The 11407-nt window shown below is 31.6% G+C and overlaps 1 protein-coding gene across 2 annotated transcripts; it reads left to right on the top strand.

Annotated features, from left to right (window-relative positions):
- The first annotated feature begins 1812 nt into the window (after positions 1-1812).
- On the top strand, positions 1813-5965 carry LOC133316768 (F-box protein At4g00755-like). 2 transcript variants are annotated; one of them, XM_061518547.1, is made up of 6 exons: positions 1813-1974; positions 2700-2825; positions 3103-3516; positions 3637-3815; positions 4491-4609; positions 5417-5965. In XM_061518547.1, the coding sequence occupies exons 2-6, from the start codon at positions 2711-2713 to the stop codon at positions 5688-5690; spliced, it is 1101 nt and encodes a 366-aa protein (XP_061374531.1). In that variant the 5' UTR covers positions 1813-1974; positions 2700-2710; the 3' UTR covers positions 5691-5965. The 2 variants fall into 2 exon arrangements, with proteins under 2 accessions (XP_061374531.1, XP_061374530.1); XM_061518546.1 differs by having other exon boundaries at positions 2671-2825.
- The last annotated feature ends 5442 nt before the right edge of the window (positions 5966-11407 follow it).

Here is an 11407-nt window from a genome sequence, read left to right as displayed (position 1 = left end):
ATTAATTTTTTTGCCGATGTTTTTCTATAGATAATTTAGAGGTATCCCCGCATAATCTCCTTCAACGACCTTATTCTCAGAGTATGGCCCCTATGGTTAGCTTCTCATTGGAATAAAGGGTTTAGGAGAAAGGGTGAGACTAATCTCCTTTCGAGGGGAGGCAGTTTCTCTCTAACTCTCAGTGTTATACGTATGATTAGAGTATTGATGAAATGGTTTTTTGAAATTTGATTATTATTAAATTATTTTTTAAAGAATAAATTATTATCTCATATTTTGTATTAAGTTAATTTTTTAAAAATAAAAAATTATTATTGATTTCATTTATATAAAAAATTAAAACACTGGCATGAAAAGGTAAGTTAAAAAATTAATATAATAACACTAAGCTTTTATACTTTTCTATAGAAGTCATGTTCTTATATAAGGCTCTAACTTACATAAATAGAAAATAATAACACGTACATGTAATGGTTATAAAATATATGAAAAGCCATAAGTTATACTTCAACTATCCATTAATATAATGATTACAAGATACATCAAAAGCCATTATAAACTAACTAGTCATCCAAATAAATATTTTACAACAATTTTGCAAAATTAACTGTCATATTAGTAGAATACTTTGATTTATTTCTTTTTAAACTCTTAAACTACGAGTTTCCCTAACATCCCACGTGTCTTGACCACGTCAGACACCAATAATAAGTTCTGGTTTACTCCAATCTAGTCAATCAACCATAATATGCCTTGAATGGTGAAATTTTTTAATTGTAAACACTGCAACTTTTTTTTTAATGAAGAGCAATGCATTTTATAATGTAATTTATAGTTTTTTTTTTTAATAATGATCAAATTCTAAATATTTTTCCTAATCTTAATTATAGATTATGACAACAATACGCATTGGTATCAACAAAAATAAAAAGGTTTAATTATTAAGAGTTTCAACATTAGTATAAAAAAAAAGGGTTTTATAATTTTCATGTAATATGAAAATTTAAATTTTCCTACACATTCTTTGATTTTCGTATTGCGTGGATTTCACACATAATTTTTTTTAATATATAAGTCTTACATATTTTTTGTCTTTCCAACATAAGATTTTCAATTCTCATGTAACATGAGAATTAAAAAATCAAATTTTTTTTTTCAAATCTTCCTAACGCAAGTTAGTCAACTCAAACCACTTTAATTATTGTAGTTAGATAATCCACCTGAGTTGTGATTGAACAATTTATATAATGTCTTTATTTTACAACTTTGACATTGATATTGACATTACAATTCTTAAATTTTATTTTATTAATGGGTGTTGTAACATTAATGAGTTGTTAAGGAGAACCAACCATACAAGATCTTAGTATAATGTTATCATTTCAAATATGTGAAAATATTTATGAAAAAGAATAATATTTTTTTCTGGTACAAAAAAAAGAATAACATTAAATATATTTAGATTGATTATGTTGATCCAGCTGTTCTGATTTAATTTTTTAAAAACATTCTTTTTTATATATTTAATATTTATTTTTACCTTTGTATGATTATTATTATCCATATTTAAACATTATATATAAGTAATCATAACTATATAAAGGTGAAAATAAATATAATTAGTGGATCAACATAATCAATCTAACAGTAAAATAAAATAAATTGACAATGACATTAATAGTAATACTAATTAATAGTAATAATATCTCATCTTTAAAAAATTAATGATTAAAATATAATTATAAGATATTACAAATGAAAATAGACTTTACATATTTCTTTCATACCCAATGAGTAGAAAAATTTCACCCAACACTGTTAGGAAGTGATGATAACTCATTGACTCATCCTCATCCAAAAGCACGCTATGTATTTGACACATTCTGCAATTTCAAGCCCATCACCACCATTCAGCTTCTTCCAGAATTAAGAGTCCCTCTCTTATCTTTAGATCAACACTCTCTTTGCTGAAAGGTAACTCCTTTTCCATCTTTTTACACATCTCAAAGTGCACTTCTTTTTTAACTCTCTCCATGCCTATGAATTCATGTGTTTACAGTTTCTGTGTGCAACTTTGTAGCTTTACACCTTTTTGCTGATATCAGCATGAATTTCCTGTTAAAAGTCTCTTTTTTTCATATATCCTTATTTGGGTTTAGCTTTATTTGGTCATTAATGTTATTAACTGAGCAAAATACCCATTTTCTACCCTTTTCAACTTCGTTCAATTATCATGTCAATTCTGATTTTTGGTAAATTTATTGGAAGAAAAGTAGTAAGCTAGAAAAAGATATATTTTATTCATTTTTTTCTTTTTGGTAATATTTTGGGTTCTGTATTAGTCAATTTTCAAGTGACACAATTTTGTGAATTTTAATGATTTTTATCTGAGGCTATCTGTTAATCATGTTTTTGGGTTGCCAAAGTTTTCAACTTTTTATGTTCCAGTTCTTTGATTGTAAGAGGGTCTATAATTTTTATTATAAAGAAAATAATTTCAACTTATTAATGTGTAATTTTCCTTGTATTCCTCCAAAGTTATTCGATTTTTTGTGGAAAGCTAGTTGCTTGAAGAATTTTTCTTCCAAATCACCTTGATTGTGAAGATTTTCAGTTTATGCAATATCAGTATGTGTGAGGTTGAGCTTTAGCTGTTTTGCTTCATATCAGGGTCTGATATTTGGGAATTATGTCTGAAGTGAAAAACAAAATGGATTTCATCGATTTGCTTGGACCTGACATGTCAGTAAAGATTCTCACCCATTTGGATGACCCTTGTGACCTTGTTCGTGTTTCTACTGTTTCCAGTTCTTGGCACCGATTTGGTAAGCCAATTTGGGTTTTAATTACTTGCAGTGATAGGATTTTATTGTGTTTTGGACTTTTGGTCCAAAATGTCTATATTTTTATTTGCTTAAATGCCTCACTTCTTTGGAAAAATTTTATGCATGATATGTTAAATTTGTTATGGCTTCTAAAAGTTTAACTTCTCTAATGCTATATTATCCTGTAAAAATGATCTCTCTCTCTGAGGGGCTCATTGTTCTTTGCTTTTATTTTGCTATTAAAATGGTATGAATAGGCACTCTAAAAATTTTGCAGTTATTGAAAACGGCCTCTGCAAGCAACTTTGCTTGAAAAAGTTTCCTGAATTTACTGGTGTTGCTCATGTCATTGAGGTAGACAACATGATTGAACCAGTAAGCAACGTGCTTGGAAGTTCTATGAATTGGGAGTGTCTTGAGAGAAATCATAATGTCTATGCATTTCTGGCTTCTGGTCTTACTCCTTCTATGAAGAAAAATTGCATCTCAAAAGCCATTAGTGCATCCAGCACTGATAACTACCCTGAAGAAAGTGTTCTGAATACATTGGAGCCTAGGGAAAGAACTGATTATAGAGCATCATACTGGTCAAGTGAAGGGGAAAACGATCCTTCTGTTCCTGAGACTTTAGTTTATAAGCTAATTTCCAAAATATGTCTTGTTACGGAGATTCATGTCCAACCATTCCAAGGTTAGCCTTGCAGCTAAGTTGATGAATTGTGTGTATCAAGTTGAACTGAAAAATAAGTAATCTTGAGGTTCCTAAGCTTTTGCTTGATCAACTGACATAGAATCTATGTTTACTTATCAGCATATTTTCAGCATGGCCTCCCTATATATTCTGCTAAGGCTGTCCGATTCAAAATGGGCCATCCGAGATACCCAATGGAATTAGAGTCTCTTGTAGCTGATAATATTACTGCTAATCACGTGTTGGGGGATAATCAATTCGTATGGACATATACTTCACCTGAATTTCCAATGTTTCAGGTGAGTTGCACTGTTATCATGCAGGTTTTGCATATTCTTTTCTACTCTTTCAAATCACTCAACAAGGAGGAAGCTTGAGATTCATCTACTGATTTTTTCTGGGCACCATCGACTTATTCATGTAATGTAATTGTCATTGTGGGTTTAATTGCATTTTTGTATATATTTTAAATATCGTTATCTAATTTAATGCATTTATAGCATGAGACTTGATATGCAGCTTTTCTGGATTAATAGCAGATCTTCAGCTTGATTAATTGGCAGAATGAGACTAGAGAAGTAATCCTGTTAGTATTTAATGAAATGAATGCTTGATAATCACTCAGATCTGTGTTCTTCTTTTGGGTGTAGCAACATTGGTACCTGCTGAATATAGCAAGCATGGATTTGAAATTTATCCATTTTAGATTGATACTGCATTTTTTTAGCATATAATATTCCTTACATAAGAGGGTGAGCCTAGAGTAGTGATAAAACTACTCCTTTGTGATTGAAAGGTCACAGATTCGAATCCGTGAAACAGTCTCTTTGTAAATATGCAAGGGTAAGACTATGTACAAGGATTGTCTTTACCCCACCCTTACTAGTCAGGATTTAATGGGGAGTGATTTTTATAATATTCGTTGCATGTGAAACTTGTGATGATAAACTTGTGATGATATACTGGCTCTACAGGAAAACTGTTTACAACAATTCAAGCTACCTGAACCTGTTCTGTGCATTGGAGGTGTGCTGCTAGTTGAGCTGTTGGGTAGAGTTCAAAAACAAGAAATGGATGAATTATTCTACATATGGTTAGTTTTGCAAATCATATCTCTTTCCCTCTCGCATGCACGCATTGAATTAATGTTGTTTAGCTCAAATTTATGTTGAAGACCATTATTGATTTATTGTTAATTGAATTGAAATTGAGAACTTGGTCAATTTCCCTTTCAATCTATTTATTCTTCAATTTGACACTCGTGCGTTCATGACATCTATGACCACTCATGAGTCATGGAAAGGGTTTTGATGGAAGTTCAGCATATTATTCTTGGCATTTGTTTTCCAAAGATGACAACTAATGCAATGAAAGATAAACATTTTATAATATGATATACTGCTACACCCTATGCTGAATAATTGGTCAAAGAACCGAAACTTCTTTCTTTTAGAGCTCTTTCTCGTAGTTTATTGTCTACAGCTTATTAGTATTGTCATTTGTTTCCTGCTTGAACAAATTTTCTTTGAGTCTATGTCTAGTGACTTTAGAGGTATAGTTCAGTTGGCAACATAGTCTCACTTGGTGAGAAGAATCTGGGTTCGATTCTCACCAAATATATCTTTGAGGAGGAGCGAAGAATTTTAACTATGACTAAACCTTGACTTGGTATTAGTTCCATAGCCGGCTTTAAGAGTTGAAACTTGTGAAGATACCCGGGAGGTTGACTCGCCTCAAAGAGGTAGTTAGAGTCGGTATAAAAATAAAAAAAAAATAAAAAAAAAAGAACTAGATTTCTTAAGATCAAATGTTTCTTTTTCGTAAGAAAAAAATGAAATAAATTATGATAAGTTTGCTTATCTGTTTTCCAACTGTGATGAATTGGATAACTGTGGTGCAGCATCTCCCATGTTCAAGTTGTGGGACGACCACTTTCACCAGCATTTGATGTCAAAATTCATCATCCATCAGGAAAGTGTACCTTGAAATACTGTCCTCAAGCAGATAGTTGTATGTCTTCAACATCATCATCATCGACAAGAAGAGACTCGAGCAATCCTTCGCGCCTGCGAGCATTAACCTCGAGTTTAATGCAGAGGGGTGTGAGACGTTGGGAGCAAATTATCTTGGGTGCACTGCTTGGTTCTGGTTCTGTTGAAGTTGATGATCAATAGAATGTAAGAGAATCAAGTACCTCAATTCTCAAAGAAATTGGGAAACCTGTGTGTACATGTGAGCTGGATTTTAATAAGCATTAGGAATCAGTTGGTTTTGGCTGGTAGATAATAAGTCAAACTCAAATTTGTGCAGGGCCAAACATCTGTATAGTATGTGTTCTGCACAATGAATAGTGGGTGTAGTTGCAGAGTTTGATCTTTATCAATTTCTGATCATGATCATATTTGTACATTGTATTCCTTCTAATAGCAGTTATAATAATCTTGTTAATTATTAAAACAGGTCTTGGTAAAGCATTGCTAATTTACTGTTGTAATCTAGATTCACCTTAAGCATTATGTTAGTATGATTAGGAATAATCAGACACATAAGACCTTAATCTTGGACGTTAATGACGTTTGAGAGTGAGTAGAGTTGGAAATCATTTAATTCATAATCAAATTAAAGGATCTTGGAAGACCAAACTTGTAAATTATAACGATCAGGTAATAAAGAATAAGACTTATTATTTTTATATCGGTGTAAATTGAAATTGTCTATTTATATGTATTCAAATTTATTTATCTTAACCTATTGCATGTATGCTTGTTGAAACTGATTTAAGATATCGATTTTCAAAAACAGTTGCATATGCATTTTTAAAGAGTCTCTTCAATTCCTTTTCTAATGAGAGTTTATTTTCTTTTGGGTTTTATTACTTATATTTTGATTTATTTAATTTTTCTTAATATTATTGTGTATCAATTCTTATATTTTTAAATTTTTGTTTTTATAATTTGTATTCGTCATAAGATGTTTCGATTCTTTATTAAAAAAAGATTCTTATAAATTCTTATTCAGGTATTAGTTCAGGAGAGAGCAAACAAAGCTTTAATATTATAAAATTATGAGATCTATACATAAGAAAAAAATTATAAATATCAAAACCTAAATGAGGGAGAAAAAACAAACAAACAATACAATGAAACTATGAACTTTGAACCTATTACCTTCTACAAATTATTGAAGAATACTGTTATTTATATATTTTTTATTGTACCATTATTATATATTTTTTAAATAAAACAAGAGAAAATATATTTTTTCAATACTCTATTTTTCCAACTGGAAAAAGTTTAGGCTGGTGTGTCAATATTGATGTACGAATAAAAACTTTCTCTTACCATAATAGTATCATATACAAATTGGATAACGTAAAAACTGCAAATTTTTTTTTAATGAAGAGCAACGAATTGAATAATGTAATTTAGTGTTTTTTAATAATAATCAAATTATAAACAGTTTTATATACAAAAAAAAAAATTATAAACATTTTCCCTAATCCTAATTATATATTACGACAACAATACGCATTGGTATCAACAAAAACAATAAGGTTTAATTATCAAGGGTTTCAACATTAGTATAATAAAAAATAACAAGAAAACAAAGGGCCTGCTTAAAATCTATTTTAAATAATAGTTTTTTGATTTTCAGAAGAAAAAAAAAGCATGTTTCATAATACCTGTTTTAATAGTTCTGAAAATCGTAACTATTTTTTTATAATCAAATTTAAAGAATATATATGTGTTGTTTTTATTTTATGTTTTGATTTTTAACTTTTAAAACAAAAAAATATATAAAAAATAATATTCCATCGACTATTCTACAAAATAATTTAAAAAAAAGACAGTCCAACCACTTTAATTATTGGAGTTATATAATCCACGTAAGTTGTGATTGAACAATTTGTGTAATGTCTTTGTTTTACAGCTTTGACATTGACATTCACAATATAATTCTCAAATTTCATGTTATTAATGGGTCTTGCAACATTTATGAGTTGTTCACGAGAACCAACCATACAAGTGCTTAGTATAATGTTATCATTTCAAATATGTGAAAAATATTTATGAAAAAGAATAATATTTTGTAACAATCAATGTCACAATGAACTCTTCTTATCTGTGCTTGCATGCATAGCCTGTCCTAAGTAAGATAAATGAGGAGGGTTTGCGTCAAGTATAGCGAGCCGATGATAAAAAGTAGCTATATTTATGAGACGAACCCTTATGATTTTTCATTAAGGCATACCCTTTTTTAGTGACGCATTGCATCCGGCCCCGGGTGTAGAGAAAAATGGGCTAAGGCCTTTGCCACAAGGCAAAGCGCTGCATTGGTCCCGAGGTGTAGTGATAAATGAGCTATGGTCTTTGCCTCAAGGAAAGGCTCTAGGTCGTCACTCAAATTTTAGGTCGGGGTCCCAACACGCAGATGGGCGAGTGTGGCGTGCAAGTACAACCCAGTGGTTAAAGATGCGATTGGGAAGGTAGAACATAGGAACCTTAACGGGTAAATTGAGGGAGTTAACATATGTTTTTGCTAGAAAGAAAGTGAATATTGTTTGCTTACAAGAAACTATGTGGGTTGGAGAAAAAGCCAAGGAAGTAGATAGTACATGTTTCAAGTTGTGGTACACAGGTATAAACAAGATTCGAAATGGTATTGGAATTATAATCGATAAAAGTTTCAGAGATAAAGTTTTTGATGTCAAAAGGAAAGGTGACATGATTATTCTGGTTAAGATTGTAGTGAGTGACTTAATTCTGAATATCCTCCATGTGTATGCACCCTAAGTTGGATTGCAATCAAACGATAAGAGCTATTTTGGGAAGATTTGGAGGAGGTTTTGGGGAAAATATCACGAGAGGAGAATATTTTCTTAAGCGGAGACCTAAATGGTCATGTTGGTAAAAGCAGTGGAGGATTTGATAGAATCCATGGAGGTTTTGGCTATGAGATGAGAAATGAGACTAGAGAAGATATCTTGAACGTTACACTAGCCTATAATTTGATGCTAGCGAACACCTTTTTTTCCGAAAAAGTGAGTCACATCTAATCACATATCGTGAACAACTAATTTTATCCCAAATATTTAAAACTAACAAAAATTAATTTAAATTATGAATCCTATTTTGAGAATAAATATTATTATGTATTAAAAACAATTCATTTTTGTTATTTTTCCAAAAAAAAAGTGAGGAGAAGGTACGCATCATCGGTATCCCCAATGCTTTCATCAATGTCAATATCACACTGCTCAAAAGGGAGCAACTCAACAAGCCATCGCCTGCAAGCTGGCTCACTTTGCTTAGAAAGAAAACCAGAGAACAAAAATAGGAAGGGAGCAGAGTTGAGAGTTGGAAGCAATGGCCAGAAGAAGAAATTAGATAAGACTATTCAGTTTGTCTTGTAATGCATCGAAAAACTCTGCATGAAAAGAATGTTGCATCCCATCTGCTGCAAATCTCAAGATAGATGCCTGATCCATTCTCACTAAGGCTAGAGATATGGGGAGAAAAAAAGGATAGACGGGAGAGAATCAGTGACACACACACACACACACACACACACGAAGAGAGGATATTTTTTCTGAGAGGGGAACGCACCAAGGAGAGAGTGTTCTTGGGAGAGGTTGAGAAAAGTAACGAAAAATCTTCACAAGATAGGGATGTCGATTAGTGAAAAGAAAGGGGAGTTTCAAGACATAAACACCCTTTGTGCATGCACGAACTCCTCTTTCATTTCCATTACCTGGGCCGTGAAAATGATTCACCATCATTATAAAATTGCCAACCTTAACTCCATCTCTTCACCCATTTTCTACTCTCCTAAATGAATCAGAACCATCATTGCCATTTTTTTTCTTTTCTATTGGTCCTTCTCACCTTTTCTTGACTCCTAATCAGGTGAAGGTAGTGGAGAGCTTAGGAACTGACATCGAACAACCACAAGAAGAATCTCAGTAGTGACAAATGAAGAAATGGCTAAACCTAGTGCAAAAAGCATTAATTAATTGATAAGTATACAGTCCAGTTCTCTTTTACTGTGTGACTATTTTAATAAGATTAAAGGTTGTTTTGTAGGACCATTTTGGTGGTGTTTCCAAGTGATGTTGATGTATCTTAAAAATGGAGGATTGTTTAGGTGTATGTAGTTTTTGTTTTACACAGGTATAACATTCACTAAAGTTCAAGCCATGTAGCCTTTATTTTTATTTTCATATCAAGAAAAAATAAAAAATATAAGTTAGGTTAGTGGGTTGAAAGGATAATTGATCACCATGGAGACTGCACACCTGCCATTTCTGTTAAAATCTATCGCCTCTGCCTAATTCGCCACATGTAGGGCTGTGCATGGGTCAGGTCGGGTTTTTGTGCCGACCCGACCCAACTTGGTTTTATAGGTCAGGTATTTTAATCCGACCTGATTTAATTTGATCCAAGTCAGGTCTGACCTGATTTGAATTTTTTTGAACTTGGTCATATTGATCTGACTTGGTTTCTGAAGTGGGTCTGACTTGATTTCAAAATCGGGTCAAATCTGACCTAACCCGCTTTTGACTTGGTTTCAAAACTTGCTTTTGATCAAAAAAAATTTGTAGTTATTGATTTAATTTTAAACTCATATAATTTAATTATTTATTTATTTTAAAATATATAAATTATATAATAAATTTGATATTTGTTGAATAAATAAAGGAATGTAATTTTTTTATACATCACTGTTCTTAGCTTATAGTTGTTACAAGTGAAAAAGGCTTTTCATTCTTAATGGATTTCCCTTCCTCACTGTTTTCGATGAGGTAAGCACCAAAAGGAAAGCACTGAGTGGAATACTTCCTGAGAAATTATTCAACTGCATTAAAAGGTGTCATGTAAGTTGTTATAGCGAGAAAATGATACAAGGAAGACAAGTTAAAATTCATAAACCAAGGTTCATGCACTTCAAAACCTACTTCTTATCTTAGATAGATACCAGCACAACATAATCTTATGCTCTAAAATTGTGAACAGGTTATAACAGCAAGAAAAACAAAGGGAAAAAAACAGAAAGGAAGAACAATTCCAACATTTCTAATTATTGTTTCATAAAGAAAACGACAACACATATTACAAAATAATTACATTGAAGGTGTGAGAAAGGTTCTAGGCTTCTAGCAATAGTATAATAGCAAGGAGAAATTTGATTTTACTCAATTAATGACTACATAGCAACAGACACATATATTACAAATAACTTCTTTTGTTTGACACTATGACTTTGTAAACTACTATAAAGATGGCATCATACAACTATTACAGTTTTCTAGCCAAGGACCACAAACAAATCGAAATCAAAGACTTAATATTATAGTCAATGACAAAATGGTAGAGGGTCATTTATGTCTATTTGGTAAAGAACCCTAAACCTCCAAATTGCCTTATCGCCCACAGAGAGAAGATAGAACCCTAAAAATGAAAACTGCAATTGTGATTTTTCGTTTTTTTTCATATAATGGGTGTGGGTCAAGTTTTAGGTCAATGGGTCAATTATTAAAATAAGCCAGGTTTAAAACTGACCTAAATAAAAGTGAATTAGTATTTAAACCAAGTTCAGAAAAATAGGTATTTATGGGTCAGGTCAAGGTCAGATTAAGGGCATGGCAATTGAACCGGTTTTTTTGCATATTCCTAGCCACTTGCCATTCTTCCAATTAGCTAAGCTTGCATACTTATGCCATGTTCCAATCATTTTTGCCACATCTTCTTTCACACAGTATCCAAAAGCCTCTTTTTTTTGTTTATTATTATTCTATTGATTTGAGTTAGAATTTGATTAGACTACAACATAGACTTGTATCTTGCAAACATAGACTTGTGTGTAGTTCATATGGAGCATGCCTTCAATTTCG

Source organism: Gastrolobium bilobum, unplaced genomic scaffold (assembly GCF_033153095.1).
Source record: "Gastrolobium bilobum isolate Gb01-03AN ecotype WA unplaced genomic scaffold, APGP_CSIRO_Gbil_v1 utg2798, whole genome shotgun sequence".
NCBI classification, from domain to species: domain Eukaryota; kingdom Viridiplantae; phylum Streptophyta; class Magnoliopsida; order Fabales; family Fabaceae; genus Gastrolobium; species Gastrolobium bilobum.
This window is presented reverse-complemented; position numbering and strand designations above follow the sequence as displayed.

What these genes read in the sequence shown, in the direction of transcription:
- LOC133316768 (XM_061518546.1), top strand. Translation starts at nt 2,690, where the DNA reads ATGTCTGAAGTGAAAAACAAAATGGATTTCATCGATTTGCTTGGACCT. An exon ending in CAGTTCTTGGCACCGATTTG is followed by an intron (nt 2,826 to 3,102) that starts GTAAGCCAATTT and finishes AAAATTTTGCAG; the next exon opens with TTATTGAAAACGGCCTCTGC. An exon ending in CTGAATTTCCAATGTTTCAG is followed by an intron (nt 3,816 to 4,490) that starts GTGAGTTGCACT and finishes CTGGCTCTACAG; the next exon opens with GAAAACTGTTTACAACAATT.